The sequence below is a fragment of the Zophobas morio genome, unplaced genomic scaffold, assembly GCF_036711695.1.
Source record: "Zophobas morio isolate AGI-343-1 ecotype UQ-CSIRO unplaced genomic scaffold, CSIRO_AGI_Zmor_V1 ptg000017l, whole genome shotgun sequence".
Taxonomy (NCBI): Eukaryota; Metazoa; Arthropoda; class Insecta; order Coleoptera; family Tenebrionidae; genus Zophobas; species Zophobas morio.
Window position 1 is genome coordinate 8,258,590 of NW_026972122.1, and position 24,300 is coordinate 8,282,889.

General features: G+C 31.5%; 4 protein-coding genes across 6 annotated transcripts; 2 read left to right on the plus strand and 2 right to left on the minus strand.

The window, feature by feature from the left end:
* Positions 1 to 762: 762 nt before the first annotated feature.
* LOC135129898 (uncharacterized protein K02A2.6-like) lies at positions 763 to 2,955 on the plus strand. The gene has a single exon (XM_064057168.1). The coding sequence runs from the start codon at positions 763 to 765 to the stop codon at positions 2,953 to 2,955; it is 2,193 nt and encodes a 730-aa protein (XP_063913238.1).
* Positions 2,956 to 6,649: 3,694 nt separating this feature from the next.
* LOC135130024 (coiled-coil domain-containing protein 43) lies at positions 6,650 to 7,550 on the minus strand. The gene is made up of 2 exons (XM_064057321.1): positions 7,374 to 7,550; positions 6,650 to 7,321 (listed from the first exon to the last, which is right to left on the minus strand). The coding sequence occupies exons 1-2, from the start codon at positions 7,548 to 7,550 to the stop codon at positions 6,866 to 6,868; spliced, it is 633 nt and encodes a 210-aa protein (XP_063913391.1). The 3' UTR covers positions 6,650 to 6,865.
* A 300-nt stretch (positions 7,551 to 7,850) lies between these two features.
* Positions 7,851 to 17,800, plus strand: LOC135130023 (LIM domain-containing protein jub). 2 transcript variants are annotated; one of them, XM_064057320.1, is made up of 5 exons: positions 7,851 to 9,000; positions 16,260 to 16,429; positions 16,490 to 16,552; positions 16,606 to 16,771; positions 16,826 to 17,799. In XM_064057320.1, exons 1-5 carry the CDS (start codon positions 7,851 to 7,853, stop codon positions 17,059 to 17,061), a joined length of 1,785 nt encoding a protein of 594 aa, XP_063913390.1. In that variant the 3' UTR covers positions 17,062 to 17,799. The 2 variants fall into 2 exon arrangements, with proteins under 2 accessions (XP_063913390.1, XP_063913389.1); XM_064057319.1 differs by having other exon boundaries at positions 16,260 to 16,552; positions 16,826 to 17,800.
* Positions 17,801 to 22,956: 5,156 nt separating this feature from the next.
* LOC135130029 (uncharacterized protein C18orf19 homolog A) lies at positions 22,957 to 24,215 on the minus strand. Of its 2 annotated transcripts, none has more exons than XM_064057328.1 (3): positions 24,027 to 24,215; positions 23,553 to 23,966; positions 22,957 to 23,503 (listed from the first exon to the last, which is right to left on the minus strand). In XM_064057328.1, exons 2-3 carry the CDS (start codon positions 23,894 to 23,896, stop codon positions 23,050 to 23,052), a joined length of 798 nt encoding a protein of 265 aa, XP_063913398.1. In that variant the 5' UTR covers positions 23,897 to 23,966; positions 24,027 to 24,215; the 3' UTR covers positions 22,957 to 23,049. The 2 variants fall into 2 exon arrangements, with proteins under 2 accessions (XP_063913398.1, XP_063913397.1); XM_064057327.1 differs by having other exon boundaries at positions 24,022 to 24,215.
* Positions 24,216 to 24,300: the final 85 nt, after the last annotated feature.

A 24,300-nucleotide genomic window follows, 5' to 3' on the forward strand; every position in this document is an offset into this window, starting at 1 on the left:
CAAATAATAGTTACTATGTACATTAAGAAAAAAGGCAAAATATTAACCCCCACCCACCCACCCCACAAAATACGTTTAAAATGGTAAATTTTTGTAAGTAAATATGGATTTTGCAATTAGGCTTCGCCCCTAGGTCTCCCAACGAATGAAAACTTCATTACTATTTAGATCCGGGCAGGTGTGGGTGGGGCTTAATCTTTGGCTTTATTTTTTTCTTAATACACATAGTATTCTTTGAATAACACGATACTCAACAACACGTCTTGCATGGTAATTTCTTGTAAAGAAATAATAAGGATTTTGTAATTAAATTCCGCTCCTTTGGCTCTCGACGATTGAAAAAATCATCACAATTGAGATAGGGTGGGTGGGCGGGGTTTATATTTTGCCTTTTTTCTTTTTATACGTAGTCGTCTTTTCAGGACAAGAAACTTAAAACATGTTTAAAATGGTAAATTCTTCTAAAAGACAAATATGGCTCTTCCAATTAAGCCCCGCCCCTCGATCTAACTGTAGTATATGTGTAAGCATTTGTGTATAAGAGGTTGCATAACCCCACCACGCCACACACAGACACGGTGGCATCATGGCGGCAAATAAACCTACAATAATCTGACGTCTCGTTATTGAGTTTTATACCTGTAATGTACCGAACACAATATATGGCGACGAGCAAATTATGAATACAAGGGAGTAACTTTCAACGCAAGAAGGGGAGGAAAAGGTGAGAAAGTCTAACCGTTCTGAAAAGCACTCTCAAGCATGGCTAGTTACATCGGCATTATCCCTACGTTCACACCGGACAGTGACTTCACGATTTTCGAAGAAAGGTTCGAACAGTTCTGCCTCGTGAACAAAATCGTGGACGAAAAATGCAAAGTTGCCCTGTTGCTAAGTCAGATGGAAACGGATGTATACAAGATACTTCGCGATTTATCATTTCCAATTCCACCCAAGGACAAGTCTTTAGAAGAGCTGAAAAAGGAGCTCCAAAAGCATTTCAGTCCAAAAGTAAACGTGTTTAGGGAACGAATTCAGTTCTTCCGAGCCCACCAAACCACCGAAGAAAGTTCTAATGAATGGTATGCAAGATTAAAAAATCTCGCGGTCAACTGTAAGTTTGAGCACCTCCAAGAGACACTGGTTGATCGGTTCGTGTCGGGAATGCGAGAGGGACCCGTTATGGACCGACTAGTGGAAGAACCAGTCAGTCAAAGTCTCGAGAAGTTAATCGAAATTGCCAACAGCAAGGAGTTGGCGTTAGCGTACACCACTGGTAAAGGAAGCGAGGACAGAATTAAGGCAGTATACAGTGGTCACAGTAAACTAGGCAACTTCCGGGGAAGAAACCAACACAAACCCAGAAAACCAAATGCAAATCGAATCAAAAGATATGCTTTGTATTTCTCCAATTTCGACTTCGTAATTGAACATATAAAAGGAAGCGATAACGTAGTGGCAGACTGCCTGTCACGATTGCCATTACAGGAAGTTGTGGACCATGAAGAGCATATCGATAGTAATATTTATTTTGCGAATCTTGAAGTACCTCTAGATAACATGATGGTTCGTGAAGAAACTATAAACGACCCTGTCCTAAAAAAGATAGCACGTTTCGTTCAAACACAGTGGCCTAATAGAATTGATGAGGAAATAAAGGCATATCACAATCGTAAGTTAGATTTGTATGTAGAAAATGATTGTTTGTATTATGGTGACCGCATTGTAATACCATCCAGCATGCAAGACATAGTATTAACAGAGCTACACGCCACGCACGAAGGGATAGTGCGGACGAAGTCAATGGCTAGATCTTACTTGTGGTTCCCAGGTATAGATAAGCGAATAGAGACTATGTGCAAAGCATGTGCACCATGCTTGTCTGTAGCAGCACATCCCCCAAAAACAAACATTCCATGGCCTGAAGCTAGCATCCCATTTTCAGTAGTACACATAGATTTCTTCTCATTCAAAGCAAGGGATTATTTGGTAATTATTGACAGCTGTACAAAATGGATCGAGGTTTACTCAATGAAAAACATAACCTCCAAAACTACCGTCGAAATGTTACGCGATTGTTTTTCGAGGTTCGGACTACCACGAACAATAGTATCAGATAACGGTCCAACCTTCGTGTCTGAAGAAGTTGAAGTGTTCTTTCATAGAAACGGCATCAAGCATTTGACAATCTCACCCTATAATCCACAAAGCAATGGTCTCGCAGAAAATGCTGTAAAAACTGTGAAAAACAAATTAAAGGCCGCACTAGTAGACGAAAAAAATAAAGACGTGCCAATATCTACATTGTTGGCACGATTTCTAATGATTAACAGAAATACTCCACATACGACAACAGGCATTTCGCCAGCTGAAGCCATGTTTGGTAGAAAGTTGCACACCAGAGTGAGCATGTTGAAAGAGAAGAAACCCTATTTGACAAACACTAACAAAACACGGGCCGAGCGCGAAGTACGGAGTTACAAGGTCAATGATAAAGTAATCGTTAGAGACTACAGGTCAACAAATAAATGGATGGAAGCTACGATAGTTAATAAGATAGCAAATGCGACGTATATGTGCAAAACTAAGATCGGAATGATTTGGAAAAGACACCCAAATCAAATTAAAGGGAGGATAGAGGCAGTCAGCAATAAAGCGGACGAAAACGTCAGTATCAAAACAAATGCACCAACGACCAGGGTCGGTATTCCAATAAAATACCCTAATCCTTCACCAATTCCCACCACTCCTGATATTCCTCCAGGTAGCTCAGCCTCTCCGGGTCCCTCTGCAGAATCTGGAATAGAGCCTGAAATTTCACACCATGTTCCAGATCGAAGTTTGCCGGATGCACACGTTGAGCCAGCCAGCAACCCGAGAACAAATCATAATAGACCTATCAGAATTGTGAAGCTGCCTAACAAATTCACAGACTTTGTTATGGACGAGCGCTAGTATCGAATATTCATATGTATAGTTGTATTTATTGATTTTTATTGTTAGTTAAGGTTATTATTCTTATTTTGTATTAACAAGGATATTTAGAATTAGTTTCGAACATAAGGGAGGAGATATGTAGTATATGTGTAAGCATTTGTGTATAAGAGGTTGCATAACCCCACCACGCCCATGATACAAGTAAATATGGTATGGACATCCCATGAACCAAAATTCGTCTTCTTCTGCGCAACGTTATCTGACGTCATGTGGAATGAATGACCTTCCACTTCTGTGTTGACATCTGATGTCAAATATCAATTTTAAGGGTTATGAGGCAGTTATGAGTTTTTGTGGTTATGAGGGTTATTGTTTATTGTTACCAAACTGATGCGTAAAAACAAATTGGTGGTTTGCTAGCGACCTAGCGTTGTTAAAAAAATAGCGGGGATGATAGCAAATAATAAGAAAATATCTGTGTCCTTGTTATGCTCCGTCTTTTCGACAGCAGGTATTTTTTGCTTCCAGTATGGCGATCCTGTTACTGTCATTTGGCCGTCAATTGCCTTGGTGGTAACACGTCTTCCACGACTGTTTGCTGGTTACCGGTGACACTTTCTCGTTGAATAGGGCTGGAGTTACTTTGGGACTGGAATAGTGTTCTTTCCGGTCCGTTAACTCAATAATTCTAGTACAGTCTGTCGTAACCTCAAATCGTAAACACATCAACCTTTCGTTGACAGATAGCGAAAATTACTAGCCTCGCGCTATCTTTGTTTAACACATAGGTTAGGTTCCTCTCTGTCGAATTCCGACCACAGGCAGTTTGCCGTACTTTCTAAAAGTAGATCTAGTGACTTTAGTTGGGCTCGGTAAATATTTCAATTTCCCGCCTGAATACAGCCAGGTGACGTCAGCAAACCTGCGTATGTCCATACCATATTTACTTGTATCATGACCACGCCACACACAGACACGGTGGCATCATGGCGGCGAATAAACCTACAATAATCTGACGTCTCGTTATTGAGTTTTATACCTGTAATGTACCGAACACAATACTAACAACGAATGAAAAATTCAGCACAACTGAGAATTGAGATCTAGGCGGGTATGGGTGGGGTCTAATCTTTGGTTTTATTTGTCTTAATTACATAGTATTCTTTGAACAAAACGATACTCAATAACGTGTTTTTAATTTCTCGTTGAGAAATAAGGATTTTGCAGTTCAGCTTCCCCCCCTTGGCTCACGGCGAATAAAAAAAAAGATAGGGCGGGTGGGCGGGGCTACATTTTGACTTTTTTTCTTAATATGTGTAAACTTATTTTGGCAACAAGATGGTAAATTTTTGTAGTAGCAACATACAGTACTTTTCAAAAGTAACCCAATTTTATTTTTACTACTACATGTAAACCACTTCTTCTAAAGCTATTTAGACAGAACTTTCCTCGCTCCTGAAGCACATTTTATGAATCCAAGTTTTTTGTCAAATTACAACACTCGATTTTGCGAATTTAATTTTTTTATGGTAACCTCTCTAACTTCAAAAAATAAACTGTTGACAGTGTCACAACTGTAAACACCCAGCATAAATATCAATCAAAAATTATCAAGTATACACGTCGATGTACGATCCAAAGATAAATGAACACATCAATCTAGAATAATTTAACGCAGTTTAGCTAGCATTTAAGCCTTCTCTTTTTACGGACAGCGTCCCGAAAAGAAACACTATTATAAGGACGAAAATGTGGTTTTTGCAGTATTTTTATTTCCCAAACGTAAGCTATTGCAATAGGGTCCACCTGGAGAATTGTTAACGGTTAATCAAAATTTATCCGTCTATACCCCCCTCCCAAAAACTCGATGACGTAATCTCAGAATTTTGCTAAATAAATCCCATTTAAAATGTATAGTCAGTGCATTCTTTTTTTTATTGTTTGTACAGGTGTCTAAAAACATGAGCAAATTTATTTTGTTAATTAATTCAAAACCTCTTTACCTAATACAGTCCTATTAATTATTATTAGTACCATATTATCGAAAAAAACTCCTCCAGTAGGCCGTGTGGTGTCCTGATTTTAAGTTTAAATTTCATGCTCAAAAAAAAAACACCTTAGGTTGTTAGTTAAGTAGATTTTTGGAAGGTCAAGGCCACTCAGTTCTTGTTTTGGCACTTGTTGTTTGTAGTGGAGTGTGACTGTGAAGACGTGAAAAAAAAAGAGGAGTACCTTAAATTTAGATTGTAATTTTACTGCAGGACAATTATTCAAACAAAAACGAATCGCATTCGGCGCCACAGTCTCCTTTCAACGAGTATAATAATTAGCATAAAGGTATAAGATCTAGGTTTCTAGTTAAAGTTGACGATTTTCTCACATGTCAATTTGCCCTAACCAATGTTAAATTGTAAACTTTATGAGGAGGTAGAGCGTATAATATGCGGCAGGTTTTTTGGCCATAGCTTACATTCGCGAAGTAAAAATGTATTTTCGTCGTCAGAAACAAATATCAGGCAAAACTTTGTTCAGGATTCATCCCTACTTCCGCATTTACTTGAATTTCAACCTCTTTTAACACTTTTAAAGTCTCCAATTCTCTAAAGATGCTTTCTACAAATTAGTTTTTCTGGATAATGTTCATTAAAACATCAAACTGCTTCACGCAAAATTTCATCGGCTGCCACAGAGCATTACGCTCCTCAGTGGAATGTACCATATTAGTCCAAGTTGTCATAAACTGTGTTTTCAGCTTTATTATTACACAGATCTACTGAAACTTGGGAAAGAATAATAACAATAAAAAGGGGTTTGGAATGAACTACATAAAATCTTATTCCATCTCATTTAAAATTTTTAAATTAATGTCCCTTATTATTTCTTGGCTTACGTTAAACTTTATTTACGTACGATAAAACCTAGTATTTTACCTCTAAATAATTGCTTTATTTCCAACCCTATAAACGTTAAAACTGGGGAGTGGGTGTGTCTTCTGATGAGTGCTGTAAAGTGATTGGTATATATTTTTTACAAAGTAAAGCTTAGCACGTATAGTGAAAATTAAAAGAGCATTAAAATGACAGCCATTCAAAAAATGAAAGTCATTATAAAAAGCCTTCTACTGCAATTTTATCTCACTGAAAATGTCTGTGTTGTTTGCTTTCGTGACTTAGCAGTTTTGAGTACGCCACTGGAATGACCGCGGTGAAGAACCATTTGCAACTCTTGACTGCTTAAGACAATGGCCATAAGGGTGAAAATCACAAAAACTCTAAAACGGCGTTTCTTCTTTTATCAGGATAAAACGTGACTTTTAGGCCAACAACCACCACAGTTATTAATACAAAGAATCTATACAAAAGTTGAGCAAGTACTCGAGAAAATGTCAAGAAGGTTCGATCATAAATTATCTTTAAATTTCAAGTAACACTTCTAACTGCGACTGGCTTGAAGCCTTCATAAATTTAATACATCATCTTTATAACATTCTGTTAAGATTTAAATAATTAAAAAAAATATATGGTGGAATATATTGTTGCTGTAATTCAGTCTTTACTTGTGAATCATGTACATACAAAAATTAAATGTTCACGCACCATTTACACAGAAATTTTATTTTTTGTTCTTTAAGTCTCTCTTGTAACTTCAAACTTTTTTTTTAGATAAAATGTTCATGTTTGATATATTTCACATGCACTACAATAAAACAATATTTTTCACACAAAATGGAAGCTGGCATTTATTTAAAAAAATACGAGGTTAATCCACAAAAAATGGCTTGACATGACTGCATATTTTATAAAAATAATGTCATTTCCCCTCATAAACTTGTAAAAATCAACTTCTCTCAAACAGATGTTCATAATTCTTTCATAATAAAACAATCCAAACGAACAAAACAAAAAAAAATCATTTTTTTTTAATGCTGCTACCTTCTCCTTTCCCCTTTTTGAGTCTTTCGTTTCTCTTTCTTTTCCTCCCTCAGCTGCTTCTGCTTCTCCCTGTCTTCCTTATCTTTTTCTTTTTTTCTTTGGCTGTCAAGTTTGGCCTGTTCACGTTTAATTTTCTCAGCATGAACAACAGACTGAACGTTCGTATTCTTCTGGAGATCATTTTCCTTGTGATCACCTACTGCGTTTCCCTCTTCCCCCTCACCTTCATCGTCAGTCATTTGTGAATATTGCGACAAAATTGCTTCACGAATTTTCTTCTCCTCTTCTGTATACTTTTTCTGTTTAGTCGTAGCCAGCGACTGTGACTCCAATAACTTGACAAGTTTGGTATCAACATCTTCGGTCGAGATTGGCTGTGGGGGCGGCTCTTTACGCTTGTGGTATTGCCACTTTTCTAGTATTTCGTTACATATCTTGGTGATCTCGTCTTCCTAAAAAGGAAAACAGAAAGTGGTTTGAATTGGACCCGTATACTACTCTTACGTTTTCAATTATTTCTGCGAGTATTCCTTGTAGGGCTTCAAATTTTTCTTCGGATGTTTCATCGCTGTCCAAAATGCTTTGTATGTAGGAGCCGAAAATGCCCTCGTCTGTGTTTAACTCTTCCAACGTGCGACTTAACCACGAAGAAAAATCTTCGAGTGCGGTAGCCATGTTCATTCAAAAATGTAGCGACTTTTGTGTTTGTGCGGTTTGCATTCTGCGTTTTTGACGCTAATGGCGGATCTGTCATTCGTACGTCATTTTATTATTATCGGTTAGTTTATTACCTCATCGACCGTGTTTTTTATCGTAAACGTGATTATTAAGTATTTATTTATGACTAGTGTTTGAAATATGACAATTAGTTCCGTTCGCACATTAGAGAAGAATCCTGTGATATTCCACTATTAGCGACCATTTTTCACACGATCGAATCGAAAAATTTCTCAAAACTGTGTAAATTGTGTTGTTGACAAAATGTCGAATCTTCGAAGTGATCTAGACCCCTCTTTGGATCAGCCCTATGTGCAAAAAATGCAATACATGTCCCTCAGTGACACAAACGGTGATTCGAGATATGGTCGCATCATGGGCAAAGCAGAGCCGGCGGTGCCCCCTTATCATCAGAAACAGAAATCCATTGGAGCTATCGAGAGTTTCGCCGCAGAGGGTCCCACCCCAACTAAAAACGACTACACTTTATACGAACGAAACAACATTATCGCTAGTTCAAAATTTGCAACCCCAAAGCAAGTGGAAACTTTAGTCAGCCACAAGCAAGTAGAAGAAAATGATGTTTACGTCCAATGCGCTAAACCGCAAGTTCCCCCGAATTCAAGCCCCACGCATTCACTGAGTGGTTCATCGCAACATTCCGGGAGCCCTAGAACAAGCATAGCAGCCAATCCTACACCAGTTTATGAAAACATTGAGTACTACCCACGGAACTATCAGCCTCCTTATTACCACCCGTCAGAAGGTAGTTTCCGGAAGGCTCAACCTCAAGTGCCTTCTGGCAATAGAAATGTCACTAGAGATGGAGAAGCTTTGCCTGTTTATGAAAACTTACAGTCTTTGGGGCATAAGACCAGTGGTGCAACTCCAGGTCCGCAAGTGCCTTCAAATCAAGCTCCACCACCATATCCTACGCAAACCTACCAACAGGCATATCCATCGATGCAAAAACTTGGGGCGAAAAACCCGTACTCAAATTACAAGAGTTTTACCCAGCAACAGTTGGATGAAATCAATAGTAGTGATTATGTTTGCATGACTGGGAACATTTCTCACACTTTGAGTACCAATGTACCATTCCAAACAACATCTGCCAAGAACTATAATAGGGAACCAGCAACTGGAATAGCGTCCACGCCTCCAGTTGTGCCAAAGAGTCCTGTTGCTAAGGAGCCGGTCGAAGTAAGACCGCCCCCAGTTCCAAGTCCAACACCAAGCGCTTGCAGCACGTCCAGTGCTGGAAAATTGAAAATAAGTGGAAAAAATTTGCTACCATATAACGTGACGCCACCAAGACCAAGGGGACCTACTGAGGCTGAGAGAAAAATTGAAGAGATGACTAGACAGATAGAGGAAGAAATGGAGAAGCATGAGGAAGAGGGAGAATATTTTGGTAATTATTTTTTGTTTTTATTAAATGACAAGGCTAAATTTTTGGTTTTCACGTTTTTGAATAAATTGCGCTGTTATATTCGTGGCGCCATGTATTTTAACATGTTTAATGTGTTTATTTTTTTTATTTTTACCAATTTTGTGTGGAAGTTTGTTTATGTTGTTATATGCAGCTAATTATGCAAATATGGCCAATTAGAAAGTTTTAGATAAGGTGACGTTGGTTATCACATGATTGAAAATTACAGAGGTTTGTCAGCATGAGGTGCAAGTACTTCAGGGAACATCTGGTGGTTGTCGTTTCTAAATGGCAACTGTTTGTGAAAATAGGGGAACTATTTAAGAAGAAAATTTTATACAGATTATTCAGGTAGTAGATGCTAGACACCATGATCGTTTTCAAAAATGAAAAAAGACGCTAAATTTCAGAATAACAATCAGTAAAATAAAAATAAAATTGCACCGTTTTGATTTACTCGATAAAATTAATCATCTAGCATGCTTAATTGAAGTACAATGTTAATTTATATGGAATGCGATAAAGTTTATTCTGCGAATTCAAAATTTAAACCTCTAGCATATCAAATTGAGTAATTATCATGGGTTTATTAAATATTAAAATGATAGAGGTGATTGTAAGCATCGTTCCTCGTGTATTCACAATAATACACAGTGTTAATTAAAGAAAATAATAATAAAACTGCTATTATTAGAAACTAGTGAAGTGAGTAATAAAACATTAAAAAACAATCATTAAAAACAACATTAAAACATTACAAACTGGCAACGCCTGCATATTATATGGAGGTTTTCCCATTATTTATGCATTACATCCAACTTCTCATTCCAAGAGGATGGGTCAGTGTGCATTAGTAATTTTTGAACTCCCTTTTTACACTGCCTTTAGACTGTTATCGATTTTATATCATTAGACAAATGGTTACATGCCTTTAAAACTGTCTATAAACAGATTTTTACACTCAAACGTAACATATAAATTTTTTATGATGTGTTATAGTCATGATTTTTTGCGATTCATAACGGTAATTTTTTAATCATGAAATTTTTCATCACGTATCTTTAAAAAACAATATCTCAATAATTATTGATGGAAATTTCGGAACGCGGTTTTCGCCACTGTTTTCAGCTTATATAAATCTAATATAAATCGTACGAAAAACATTCTCGACTTTTTTTGTCGGAAATGAGGTAACGTTAAATCTAGCTTCTTCAACACAACCTATTTTGATTGTATTTCATTTCCGGCGAAAAAAGTTAACGATGCTTTTCTTTCATTTATAGAGCTCTATAAGCTGAGAATAGTGGCGAAAATCGTATCCTGAAATTTCCATAAATAACTGGGATATTGATTTTTATGAACACGTGATTTCACTAAAATAAAAAAAAAGACGATGTTAAATTGAAATATATAGAAAAAGTTGTGGACAGATTATATTTAAAGTTTCATAAAAATAAGTCTGTTAATCATGGAGATTGTGAAAACATTCTGAAAATGTATTACAAATTCTTTAAGCCAAACCCAGCGACTCCTCGTAAAAGCTCCTAAATGCTTAAAGATGAGACTGCTAAAAACGTGTCGTTTTTAGGATTGTCTTTATTTTTTTATGTTAAAAGTGTGTGAATTAGTGAAGTTTATTAATAAAAAGTGATCCAGTAATTTAAAACTAATTGAACATGGAGCTTGAGTTCCTCCAGTGCCTATCAAACAAGACAAATAAAAATAATAAAATAAAGTTTAATAAAACATAATTAAATATAAAATAGAAATAACAAAAAATATAACTCAACGATATTAACGACAGGTTTGGTTGAGAGCTTCTGGTATATACAGGAGGTGGTCAGTTCGTTCGCTTGAAACGGTATCCACCCCTAAATTATTACGAAATACTCAAAATTTTGCGTGGTAAATGTTATTTGAATTTCATAAAATCACATACTTTTTTACTTGTAGTTTATGACTCTGCCTTTGTATTTTTACCGTAGATTAAAAAAATATATATATTTTAGCGGTATGTACGAATGCCACCTCATAAAGGACGAACGCCTTAATTTTAGTTTGAGAAAGTTTGTGAATTCTGAGGACCGTATTTCTAATTTAGAATTGTTAAACAAGCGACTCAAGAATATTAGTGAATGAAGCGATTTTCTGTTGTTAATATTAGATTGCATTTATTCAAATTGATACTTCGGGAACACCTTAGACTGATTTTTATTCTTGCATGTCCAAATTTTTGGAAAAAAAAACGAAGTTCAATAAAATTTTACGATTTTTGTTAGAAATAATTACTAAACCAAATACTCTGAAATTTAGCATTTATTTTGAGGTTATCATTAGCCTAATAACAGAACGCTAATTAAAATTTGTTTATTTATATCCACCAAAATTTTGATCACGTCAACTGAAAATTTTGAGAAATGGATCCTATTTAAAGTGTGTAGTTTAGGTGCAAGGAAAGTGTGTTTAAATAACTTTGATCGATTTTTACTTCGTGAACGTAACCAAGGAACTATAATAATCGAGTTCAGCGGACGACTGTCTCTTCTATGTTTTCTCGACGTTCATATGACCTCAAGAGTACGAAAAAAGAAGTCTCTCATTTACGTCTGTCTGTCTGTCTGCCGAAACTACTGGACTTATTGTTAATTTTATATCTGCATTAGGAATATCGTATAGATAGCAAAACGCTTACCAAAAATTGGCTAATCAACAATAAGACGATGTCATCTCCAAAACATACATTAGTAAATATAAATATTATGTAAATTTTATAAAATGAGATAATGCATTTGTGGTTTATGAATCCGTGTTGAATTTTTGACCATAGGCATTCAAATTTCTGGAAAAAACCATTTGCTATTTAACTTTGAAACAGTAAAACCGAATGCTCTGAAATCTTTCAAACGTGTTAAGGTTACCGTAAACATCGTAAATCGTGAATGGATTTTTTTTTCGTACCCTCCCTCAAAAAAGTGATGACGTTATTCTACAATTTTGCCGAATAAATGTTCTTTAAAGTTTATAAAATTACATACTGCTGCATGTGTGATTTATGAATCTGTGTCAGTTTTACGCAAGTCATCGAGATTTTTGGCAAAAAATTCAAAATTGTATAACATTTTACCATTTAATTTTGAAATTGCAAAACCGAATGCTTTAAAATCTTCTAAAAGTTTTAAGATTATGTGAAACATTATAAATCGTTAATTTGATTGTTTATTTAAAAATAAAATGACACCTTGTTTAAAGTTTATAGAATTACATACTGCTGCATGTGTGATTTATGAATCCGTGTCAGTTTTACCCAAGACATCGAGATTTTTGGCAAAAAATTCAAAATTGTGTAACATTTTACCATTTAATTTTGAAATTGCAAAACCGAATGCTTTAAAATCTTCTAAAAGTTTTCAGATTATATGAAACATTATAAATCGTTAATTTGATTGTTTATTTAAAAATAAAATGACACCTTGTTCAAAGTTTATAAAAATACATACTACTGCATGTGTGATTTATGAATCCGTGTCAGTTTTACGCAAGACATCGAGATTTTTGGCAAAAAAATTCAAAATTGTATAACATTTTACCATTTAATTTTTAAATTGCAAAACCGAATGCTTTAGAATCTTCTAAAAGTTTTAAGATTATATGAAACATTATAAATCGTTAATTTGATTGTTTATTTAAAAATAAAATGACACCTTGTTTAAAGTTTATAGAATTACATACTGCTGCATGTGTGATTTATGAATCCGTGTCAGTTTTACGCAAGACATCGAGATTTTTGGCAAAAAATTCAAAATTGTGTAACATTTTACCATTTAATTTTGAAATTGCAAAACCGAATGCTTTAAAATCTTCTAAAAGTTTTAAGATCATATGAAACATTATAAATCGTTAATTTGATTGTTTATTTAAAAATAAAATGACACCTTGTTTGAAGTTTATAGATTTAACATACTGCTGCATGTGTGATTTATGAATCCGTGTCAGTTTTACCCAAGACATCGAGATTTTTGGCAAAAAATTCAAAATTGTATAACATTTTATCATTTAATTTTGAAATTGCAAAACCGATTGCTTTAAAATCTTCTAAAAGTTTTAAGATTATATGAAACATTATAAAGCGTTAATTTGATTGTTTATTTAAAAATAAAATGACACCTTGTTTAAAGTTTATAGAATTACATACTGCTGCATGTGTGATTTATGAATCCGTGTCAGTTTTACGCAAGACATCGAGATTTTTGGCAAAAAATCCAAAATTGTATAACATTTAACCATTTAATTTTGAAATTGCAAAACCGAATCCTTTAAAATCTTCTAAAAGTGTTAAGATTATATGAAACATTATAAATCGTTAATTCGATTGTTTATTTAAAAATAAAATGACACCTTGTTTAAAGTTTAAAGAATTACATACTGCTGCATGTGTGATGTATGATTCCGTGTCAGTTTTACTCAAGACATGGAGATTTTTGGTAAAAAATTCAAAATTGCATAACATTTTACCATTTAATTTTGAAATTGCAAAATCGAATGCTTTAAAATCTTATAAAAGTTTTAAGATTATGTGAAACATTATAAATCGTTAATTTGATTGTTTATTTAAAAATAAAATGACACCTTGTTTAAAGTTTATAGAATCACATACTGCTGCATGTGTGATTTATGAATCCGTGTCAGTTTTACGCAAGACATCGAGATTTTTGGCACAAAAATCAAAATTGTATAACATTTTACCATTTAATTTTGAAATTGCAAAACGGAATGCTTTAAAATCTTCTAAAAGTTTTACGATTGTATCAAACATTATAAATCGTTAATTAAATTGTTTATTTAAAAATAAAATGACACCTTGTTTAAAGTTTATAGAATTAACATACTGCTGCATGTGTGATTTATGAATCCGTGTCAGTTTTAAGCAAGACATCGAGATTTTTGGCAAAAAATTCAAAATTGTATAACATTTTACCATTTAATTTTGAAATTGCAAAACCGAATGCTTTAAAATTTTCTAAAAGTTTGAAGATTATATGAAACATTATAAATCGTTAATTTGTTTGTTTATTTAAAAAAAATGACACTTTATAATTCTGCCGAATAAATGTGTTTAAATTTTATGAAATAACATGCTTCTGCATGTGTGATGTATGAATCCGTGTTGAGTTTTTATCCTTGACGTCCAGATTTTTGGAAAAAAAATCAAAATTTTATATCGACATTTTATAACTTAACTTTGAAGTTCCAAAACAGAATGCTGTGAAATCTTGCAAATATTTTAAGGTTATTGGAAGCACGGTAAATCATTAATCAACATATGTCCGTTTATCTCCCTCCTCCCGAAAAAATTATGACGTCATCTTACAGTTTTGCCGAATAAATATTCTTCTAATTAATGAGTTTTTTTGTAAAAAATAAGTGTGGTTAATTAATTACTTAGTTCTCTCCTCTTAGTTGAAACAAAACCAATCAAATTTCATTTTCTTTTAACGCTGATTCTTGTAATCTGAACGTGCTAATAGTCGAATTTTTTCGAAATTAGCATGTACTATAAATAAATACACAGGATGCTGAAAAAAAGGCGGACCAACTCAACGGTACATTATTAAGTTCACAAGTCTAAGTTCGGGAAAAGTCATTAAAAAATTCCTTACGTCAGTTTGACGTTCACTTACAATAACAAAATATCAATTTAGACCGATAAATAAAAAAACTCTAAAAATTAGCCACACTTTTCCAATTCGTCCTAACTGATTTCATGTATCTAACACTAAGTAACGAATTAGAATATGGTGAAATATTGAAAATAAAATTTAAATTTTGAAGGGCTATATTTTCTACATTTGAGCCCAAGAATGTTTTAAATTATTTTTCCTCTGTTCTATAAACAGTCCTCAACAACGTGTCATACAGTTGGTACGCCATTTTTTGAGCACCCTGTATTTTTTATATTGTCCACACTTGTGTGCACCGTGTCCCCTTGGAATTTGCGCCACTGATTTTTTATTTTACATAAAATGAAAAGCGCAAAATCAGGTTTTATAATTTTTCAAACAAGCCAGATTTGTCGGACTATCATCACGAGGGAAGTTCTGTCGAAATAACCTTCAACCAATTTTTTGTCTCTTGCATATGAAGTACTACTGGATTGCATTTTTTGTTTTTATAATTGTGTAAGTCAATTGTCTTAAATTTAATATTAGACTCATACTCATAATCCACAAATATAGACATCATTTGAATTATTATCTATAAAATGAAATAGGCCTTTTTCTCAAGATACTTACTAATGTAATAATTAATGTTTTTTTGCCATATCCTCGCTCAAATAAGGTTACTTTTATAATTGTTAATAATCCAATATTTGCTAAGTACTTGTGGTTTGATTTGTACTCAAATTATGAAGTCGTATTTTTTTTAACTTTAATTTAATTATGTGATCAGAAAAAAAATAGTCTAAGTTTTTAGACAGAACTTCCTCCCTCCTGAAATACAATCCAATCAATTAATTTAGGATAATTCCTACATGAAAACTAAAATATGGAGTGGATGTTAAGTTATACATAAATAATGTTTTTTGGAGGATACAATATTAGTTACATATAATACAATTTTAAATTAATTAGTTTGATACGTTCGAAATTGACAGAATGAAGAGCAGCAGATACCATTATTCATCAATTAGAAAACTAATTTAATTAGTAAGTTAATATTGTTATGAACCCCAATAAATTATTCATGAAACGCTACAAGTGCAAATTTGGTTAGTATCTCGGATGTAATTGTTTTGATGTATTTATTGTTATTATTTTTTAATGGAACGACTGTAAATCTCATCACATTTCCATATTTACATTTTTACCCAAATATTTATCGCTTTATGAGTTGTCCAACATGTGTTATCTTGTTTTAAAATGCTATTTTTATCACAAAATGTTATCTTCATATGCATAGTATTAATTCAGGTTAATTATAAAAGTTGTATTTCATGTAAACATTATTATTTTTTTTAAATTTCGCAATGATTCATAACATAATATCCAATGAAATGACAATTTCCCATTTAATTAATTTTTAATCTCACACACATATCAATCAAATTAAACGTTGCAAAAATGGCCACAAAATAAATAATGATTTTTCGACATGATAAGTTATCATTTTCGTGAAAAACCAACAAATAGCCTTATTATGACTCCCGTTACAAAAACTTCTTTGACTAATTGATCAATTTTAAGGTATTTGCCACACTTGTGGAGAAAAAGTGACTGGCGCCGGTCAAGCTTGTCAAGCTATGGGTAATTTATACCACACGAACTGCTTCATTTGTTGTTCATGTGGACGCGCTTTACGCGGTAAAGCTTTCTATAACGTCCACGGAAGAGTATACTGCGAAGAAGATTACCTGGTAATGACTAACGCAGACAGCTCTCAATCCGAAAATGAAATAATTAATGATGTTTTGCAGTATTCAGGATTTCAACAAACTGCCGAAAAGTGCGCCATTTGTGGCCACCTAATCATGGAAATGGTAGGTTTTGTCGATTTAAACGTACTCGTATTACATAAATTTGTTTACGCTAGATTCTCCAAGCGATGGGCAAATCGTACCATCCTGGGTGTTTCCGTTGCTGCATTTGCAACGAATGCTTGGACGGTGTGCCGTTCACCGTCGACGTCGATAACAAAATTTACTGCGTCAACGACTACCATAGGATGTTTGCACCTAAGTGTGCTTCGTGTGGAAAAGGTAACTTTTGTAGTGAATCCGAAAATATTTTGTTATTGTTTTTTTGTTTTTTAGGTATAACACCAGTTGAAGGTACTGAAGAAACCGTCCGCGTCGTCTCCATGGATAAAGATTTCCACGTCGACTGTTATGTTTGTGAAGAGTGTGGAATGCAGCTCACTGACGAACCCGATAAGCGGTGCTATCCGCTCGAGGGTCGTTTGATGTGTCGGAGTTGCCACATTGAAAGATTGCAACACACTCCAAGACAGATGCACCCAGTGGCAGCCACATATCAGTATACTGGCTAAACACTAGCTGTAGAGAAGCATTAAGTTAGGTTTTAAGTCGAGCAAGTGAGAGTTTCTGCATCTGAAGAATAATTTTAAGTAGAAATTATCGCCAAGTGTGAGATGTAGGAAACGGCTAAATTGGAAAATGTACTGAGGGTTTGCTCATCTATTGTGCTTTTAGTGTGTAGATTAAGCTTGTTATTATCGATAAAATCGTCGTTTAACAAGTTAGGAAGACGCTAAAAGCTGTTTTAGAGTTTTAGAAGATTGTTATGTAAGTTTAAATGGTAAATTTATGACCTATCGCTTATGAAATGTGATTGTATTAGAAGATATTTGCATTTATTTTTATTTATTCAAATTTACAACGAATTTGAACTTCCGTTTTTATATGGTTTTAAGACTTTTGTGTGTCAAATTTATGAACAAACAGGATTATAGGGTACATTAAGCAGTATTTACGTGCCGGAAATTCGAGTCCTAGAACAAAAATGTGTGGTAATTTAGGCAGGCCTCATTCACTTTCTTTTTATTAAGAAGTGGACTTCAAATGTAAATCAATGTTTAGGTGTTAAGTGTGTTTATCAAGTTGTTCCTACAATATTTTTATATTTTATTGTAGTTTTTATCGCAGTGTTGCTTTAAGACATCTAAACTGACAGAACGATTTAAATTTTTGATGTATTTGCTGTGATATCTTTTTTTAATAACAGGACAAGCTTATTGATCATTTTCATTCCAATTAATGTTTTTATGCTTTTATATTGAAATAAAATGTAAAAAAAACTGTTTGTTTCATATATTCCCTTGTATTTTCTATGTACAGAGAAATAATTTAAATTTAGACTCCCCAAGTGACATTTTATAATACTTTGTTGTTACCTCCTGAGCGTAACTGGCTACTGTTGTTTTCTCGACATTTCGTAATCATAACTCTTGGGAGTTCGAAAAAATGGGTCGCCCGTTTCCGTCTGTCTGACTGTCGAGTGTGTCAATTTGTATTAGGAATATTGTGTAAATGGTAAAATGTTAACTAATTGTTGGATGGCCAACAATAGAATGACGTTATCAAGGTTACCATAAAAAAAATAATTTCGCAAAATCAGTCTTATAATTTTTCGAAAAATCTGGATTTATTTACCTTCGACCAATTTTTTGATTTCACAATTTTTTGTTTTTCCTTGTTCTTCGATTTTACAATTTGATGATATCACAATTTTTCGGTTTTTCATTTTCTTTTCAAATTTTTCCAACTTTTTATGTGTCGGTTTTAAAATTTTTCGTTTTTTCCACATTATTATTTTTTTCAATTTCTCGACTCCCAAATGTTTCAATTTGCAATTTCACTATTTTTCGATTTTATAGTTTTTCATTTTTCGGTTTTTCGGTTTCTTAACTTCTAATTTTTCAATTTTTAAATTTTGCGTTTTCTCAGTTTTTCAAGTTCTTGATTTTTATTTTACATTTTGCGGATTTTATATCACAATATTTTGTTTTTTCATTTCCTTTATTTTTCCAATGTTTCTTTGGATTTTATAATTTTTCGTTTATTCAAATTTTCAATGTTTGATTTTTCAATTCCTCGATTTTCCAATATTAAAATTTTGCAATTTTGCAATTTTTTGATTTCTCAGTTTTCGGACTTTCCAATTTCTTTAATTTTCAATATTTCGATTTTACAATATTTCTTTTTTTGGTTTTGAATTCTCTCAATTTTTCAAATTCTTAATTTCTAATTTTTAGATTTTTCAAAGTTTTCATTTTATACTTTTTTTATTTTTCATTTTCTGGATTTTATATCACTTTTTTTTTTTTGTTTTTTCATTTCTTTATTTTTTCAATGTTTCTTTGGATTTTACAATTTTTGTTTATTCAATTTTTCAATTCCTCGATTTTTCAATGTTAAAATTTTTCAGTTTTGCAATTTTTTTGTTTTCTCAGTTTTCCGATTTTCCGATTTCTTTAGTTTTCAATATTTCGATTTTACAATATTTCTTTTTTTGATTTTGAAGTTTCTCAATTTTTCAAGTAATTTTCAAATTTTAGATTTTCAGTTTTATTTTATACTTTTTTTATTTTTCATTTTCCCGACTTTATTTTTCATTTTCTGGATTTTTTATCACAATTTTTTGTTTTTTCATTTCTATATTTTTTCAATGTTTCTTTGGATTTTACAATTTTTGTTTATTCAATTTTTCTAATTTTCTATCTTTGATTTTTCAATTCCTCGATTTTCCAATGTTAAAATTTTTCAATTTTGCAATTTTTCGATTTCTCGGTTTTCCGATTTTCCCATTTCTTTAATTTTCAATATTTCGATTGTACAATATTTCTTTTTTTGATTTTGAATTCTCTCAATTTTTCAAATTCTTAATTTCCAATTTTTATATTTTTTTAAGTTTTCATTTTATACTTTTTTTATTTTTCATTTTCTGGATTTTATATCACAAATTTTTGTTTCTTCATTTCCTTTATTTTTCCAATGTTTCTTTGGATTTTATAATTTTTCATTTATTCAGTTTTTCAAATTTTCAGTCTTTGATTTTTCAAATCCTCGATTTTCCAATGTTAAAATTTTTCAGTTTTGCAATTTTTTGATTTCTCAGTTTTCCGATTTTCCCATTTCTTTAATTTTCAATATTTCGATTTTACAATATTTCTTTTTTTGATTTTGAATTCTCTCAATTTTTCAAATTCATAATTTCCAATTTTTATATTTTTTAAAGTTTTCATTTTATACTTTTTTTATTTTTCATTTTCTGGATTTTATATCACAATTTTTTTTTGTTTTTTCATTTCTTTATTTTTTCAATGTTTCTTTGGATTTTACAATTTTTGTTTATTCAATTTTTCAAATTTTCTATCTTTGATTTTTCAATTCCTCGATTTTCCAATGTTAAAATTTTTCAATTTTGCAATTTTTTTGTTTTCTCAGTTTTCCGATTTTCCGATTTCTTTAGTTTTCAATATTTCGATTTTACAATATTTCTTTTTTTGATTTTGAATTCTCTCATTTTTTCAAATTCTTAATTTCCAATTTTTAGATTTTTCAAAGTTTTCATTTTATACTTTTTTTATTTTTCATTTTCCGGACTTTCATTTTCATTTTCTGGATTTTATAATTTTTCGTTTATTCAATTTTTCAATTTTGGAATTTTTTGAATTCTCAATTTTCCGATTTTCCAATTTCTTTAATTTTCAATATTTCGATTTTACAATATTTCTTTTTTTGATTTTGAAGTTTCTCAATTTTTCAAGTTTTTAATTTCCAGTTTTTATATTTTTCAAAGTTTTCATTTTATCCTTTTTTTATTTTTCATTTTCACCACTTTGACTTTCATTTCCTGGTTTTTATATCACGATTTTTTGTTTCTTCATTTCCTTTATTTTTCCAATGTTTCTTTGGATTTTATAATTTTTCGTTTATTCAATTTTTCAAATTTTCAGTCTTTGATTTTTCAATTCCTCGATTTTCCAATATTAAAATTTAACAATTTTGCAATTTTTTGATTTCTCAGTTTTCAGATTTTCCAATTTCTTTAACTTTCAATATTTCAATTTTACAATATTTCTTTTTTTGATTTTGAAGTTTGTCAGTTTTTCAAGTTTTTATTTTCCAATTTTTAGATTTTTCAAAGTTTTCATTTTATATATATTTTTTTATTTTTCATTTTCCCGACTTTGATTTTCATTTTGTGGTTTTTATATCACAATTTTTTTGTTTCATTTCCTTTATTTCTCCAATGTTTTTTTGGATTTTTATAATTTTTCGTTTATTCAATTTTTCAAATTTTCAATCTTAGATTTTTCAATTCGTCTATTTTCAATGTTAAAATTTTTCAATGTTGCAATTTTTTGATTTCTCAATTTTTCGATTTTGCAATTACTTTATTTTTTCAATATTTCGATTTTACAATATTTCTTTTTTTGATTTTGAAGTTCCTCAATTTTTCAAGTTCTTAATTATAAATTTTTATATTTTTCAGAGTTTTCATTTTACACTTTTTTATGTTTCATTTTCCCGACTTTTTAATTTTCATTTTCTGGATTTTATATCACAATTATTTGTTTTTTTATTTTCTTTATTTTTCAAATCTGTCTTAAAATTTTCAATTTTTGATTTTTCAATTCCTCGATTTTCCAATGTTAAAATTTTTCAATTTTGCAATTTTTCAATTTTGCAATTTTTAGATTTCTCAGTTATCCGATTTTCTAATTTTGTTAATTTTCACTATTTCGATTTTACAATATTTCTTTCTTCGATTTTGAATTTCTCAATTTTTCAAGTTCCCAATTTCCAATTATTAGATTTTTCAAAGTTTTCATTTAATACTTTTTAATTTTTCATTTTCCCGACTTTAATTTTTATTTTCTGGATTTTATATCACAATTTTTTGTTTGTTCATTCCCTTTATTTTTCCAGTGTTTCTTTCGATGTTATAATTTTTCGTTTATTCAATTGTTCAAATTTTCAGTCTTTGATTTTTCAATTCCTCAATTTTCCAATTTTAAAGTTTTTCAATTTTGCAATTTTTGGATTTCTCAGTTAAGTATCCGATTTTCCAATTTCTTTAATTTTCAATATTTCGATTTTACAATATTTCTTTTTTTTGATTTTGAAGTTTCTCAATTTTTCAAGTTCTTAATTTCCAATTTTTAGATTTTCCAAAGTTTTTATTTTATACTTGTTATACTTGTTATTATATGTTTCCATATTTTTGATAAGAAAAGTTGAAACCGAAAAATTCAAAACCGGAAAACTAAAAATCGAAAAAAAAAGAAAAATCGAAAGACTGAGGGAACAAGAAATTCCAAAATCAAAAAAGTGGAGAAAATCGAAAAATTGTAAACCGGAGAACTGAAGAATGGAAAAATTGAAACAGTGAAAAACTAAAAATTAGGAATCTTAAAAATAAAAAAAAATAATGAATCGAAAAATTGGAAAGAAGAAACAACGAACTGAATAGTAAAATTGGAAAACTAAAAATTTCAAAATTGAAAAATTATAGAATTGATAAAATCTGAAGTTGAAAAACCATAACACTGAACAATCTAAAAATTGAATAAATGAAAAAGTTTTATTAAGAAAAGGTGAAAAATTTTATAATACAATTTAAAACTGCAAAATTGAAACTGAAAAATTTTATAAAAAAAATTTTCAATTTTACAGTTTTAGAAAAACTTTTTCATTTATTCAATTTTTCGATTTTTGCTTATTACTCCTATTACATTATTAATTTTTTATGATTATTATTTAAAATGAGAACTAGAAAAATCGCAACTCAAAAATTGAAGAAACAAAAAATAAAAAATCGAGAAACTGGAAAATCTAAATAAACTGAAAAAATGAAAAATTAATAAATCTAAAAATTGCAAATCGAAAAATTGAAACATTCAAACACTGAAAAAAGAAAAATTATAAAATCGGAACATTATTGAAAAAATAAAGAAAATAAAAAATCGAAACGAAAAATTGTAAATCGAAAAAGAAAATTTAAAAAATCGAAAAATTGAAAACTCGTGAAACTGAAACTTCCAAAAATTGGAAAGTTAAAATAGAAATAAAAACCGAAGCGAAAAACTGCAAATCGAAAAATTGAAGAAATGAAAAATTAAAAAAAAATATACAAAATGGAAAGTTGATAAATTTACAAGTTGGGAAAATGAAAAACTGAAGATTTGCAAAAATTTTGTTCAAAACAGCTGCGGGAGTGTTATTTACACCATTGGTTTTAATTTTAGTTAAAGTTATCACAACACAAAAATCGCATTTTCTTTTTAATATTTGAAAGAAGCGGGATTTGTTAGGCTCTTCAGGGGCGAAGGAAGTTCTGTCCAAATAACCTTCGACCAATGTTTTTTTTCAAGCCACATGAACAAATAATTAAGACTGGACAAGGAAAAAAACGAGCATTAAAATAAAACAATATTTTATTAATAAAGGAAGTTTGCCTTGCAAAATAAATATATATTTTGTATCCTATCCACTATAAACATTCCAAAAAGTTAACTCTTATCTTCTTTAGACTTTTTTTTCTTATTTTTTGTTACCCCCTCATCCTCTCCCTCCTTACTTTTAATTTTATCACCTAATCCCTTGATGTGTTGAATACCTTTGTCCAAATCATCAATAATGTGATCTTTCGTGTCTTTCAGTTTCTCTGACTGCACTTTCAAACCATCTCTGGTTTCCCTCATGGTTTCCATCAAGTTGTCCTTCTTTTCTAGATACATTTCTTTCAATTTTTCTGGACTGGGAACTGGTTTGATGTAACCCCACTTTTTCAAATAATTAATGGAAACAGTGGTTCCTCCTAAAGTGACTGTATACCTTGCAGGGGTTGCTATTTTATAAAGGGCATATGAAATAGCAATATACCCCATACTGGAATCTTTGAGAGGACTTGTAATACGTGGACTGACATTCCATGATTCTAAAATACCTGCGACGTCAACACCACTGAAATAATTTTAAATGTAACTTTGGAAGCTTCAAATATTAGAAATACCTTTTAGCTAAATAATAAAATCCACCAAACCATGCTGCTGACGTGACTAGATGAACTGGCACCAGAACATACCAGTAATCTTTATACATCTGTTTAAACTTTTGAAATAAAGTAAGCTGCTGTTCATTTTTAAATTTGTCGCTGGGTTTGTCTGAGAAAAACTGTACTTGACTCGGTCTTATAAAAACTGATTTTTGAGGGTTGTTATTAAATAGCGAGCCGTTCCTCTGGTTAAAATTAACGACGAAAACACTTGCACATCGACTGTGGTTGATAAAGTGTGTCGGTTCCTTCAACTTGAATAAATTTCGCCCCAAATACCTCCTCACTACTATATTTGCCATTGTGGAAATTTGTCAACATAACCTCAAAACAGCTACGACTTGTAAAATTTACTGTAAGTTCTACACCGATCTGCAACAAAAATAATAAAGTGGTAATGTGTTTTAATACGGATCTGACGAATTACAATACTTTTCCGAGCCGGAATATTTATTTAGGCATCATTTTGACAAAAAGCGTGTGGTACCGTATGACGTGACCCGGTCACGAACAAATCAATTACTGATAATTTTACGAGTTTTTTAAAACGACTTACATTTGGAAACAGCACGAAACGGGTTTTGAGTGACGTAATTGTATTATTTAACGGTTTGTTATTTATTAAGTGCTAAAATAACCAACTCCCGCTAAATTTTGAACTTGCGACCTACTTTCCGGAGTAAAAACAAACTCCCCAGACTCTGTC

Coding starts and splice junctions, on each gene's coding strand:
- LOC135130024 (XM_064057321.1), bottom strand. CDS start 7,550: ATGAACATGGCTACCGCACTCGAAGATTTTTCTTCGTGGTTAAGTCGC. Junction 7,322..7,373: donor TCGCAGAAATAATTGAAAAC/GTAAGAGTAGTA, acceptor TTTCCTTTTTAG/GAAGACGAGATCACCAAGAT.
- LOC135129898 (XM_064057168.1), top strand. CDS start 763: ATGGCTAGTTACATCGGCATTATCCCTACGTTCACACCGGACAGTGAC.
- LOC135130029 (XM_064057328.1), bottom strand. CDS start 23,896: ATGGCAAATATAGTAGTGAGGAGGTATTTGGGGCGAAATTTATTCAAG. Junction 23,504..23,552: donor TTTTATTATTTAGCTAAAAG/GTATTTCTAATA, acceptor AAATTATTTCAG/TGGTGTTGACGTCGCAGGTA.
- LOC135130023 (XM_064057319.1), top strand. CDS start 7,851: ATGTCGAATCTTCGAAGTGATCTAGACCCCTCTTTGGATCAGCCCTAT. Junction 9,001..16,259: donor GGAAGAGGGAGAATATTTTG/GTAATTATTTTT, acceptor ATCAATTTTAAG/GTATTTGCCACACTTGTGGA. Junction 16,772..16,825: donor GTGTGCTTCGTGTGGAAAAG/GTAACTTTTGTA, acceptor TTTGTTTTTTAG/GTATAACACCAGTTGAAGGT.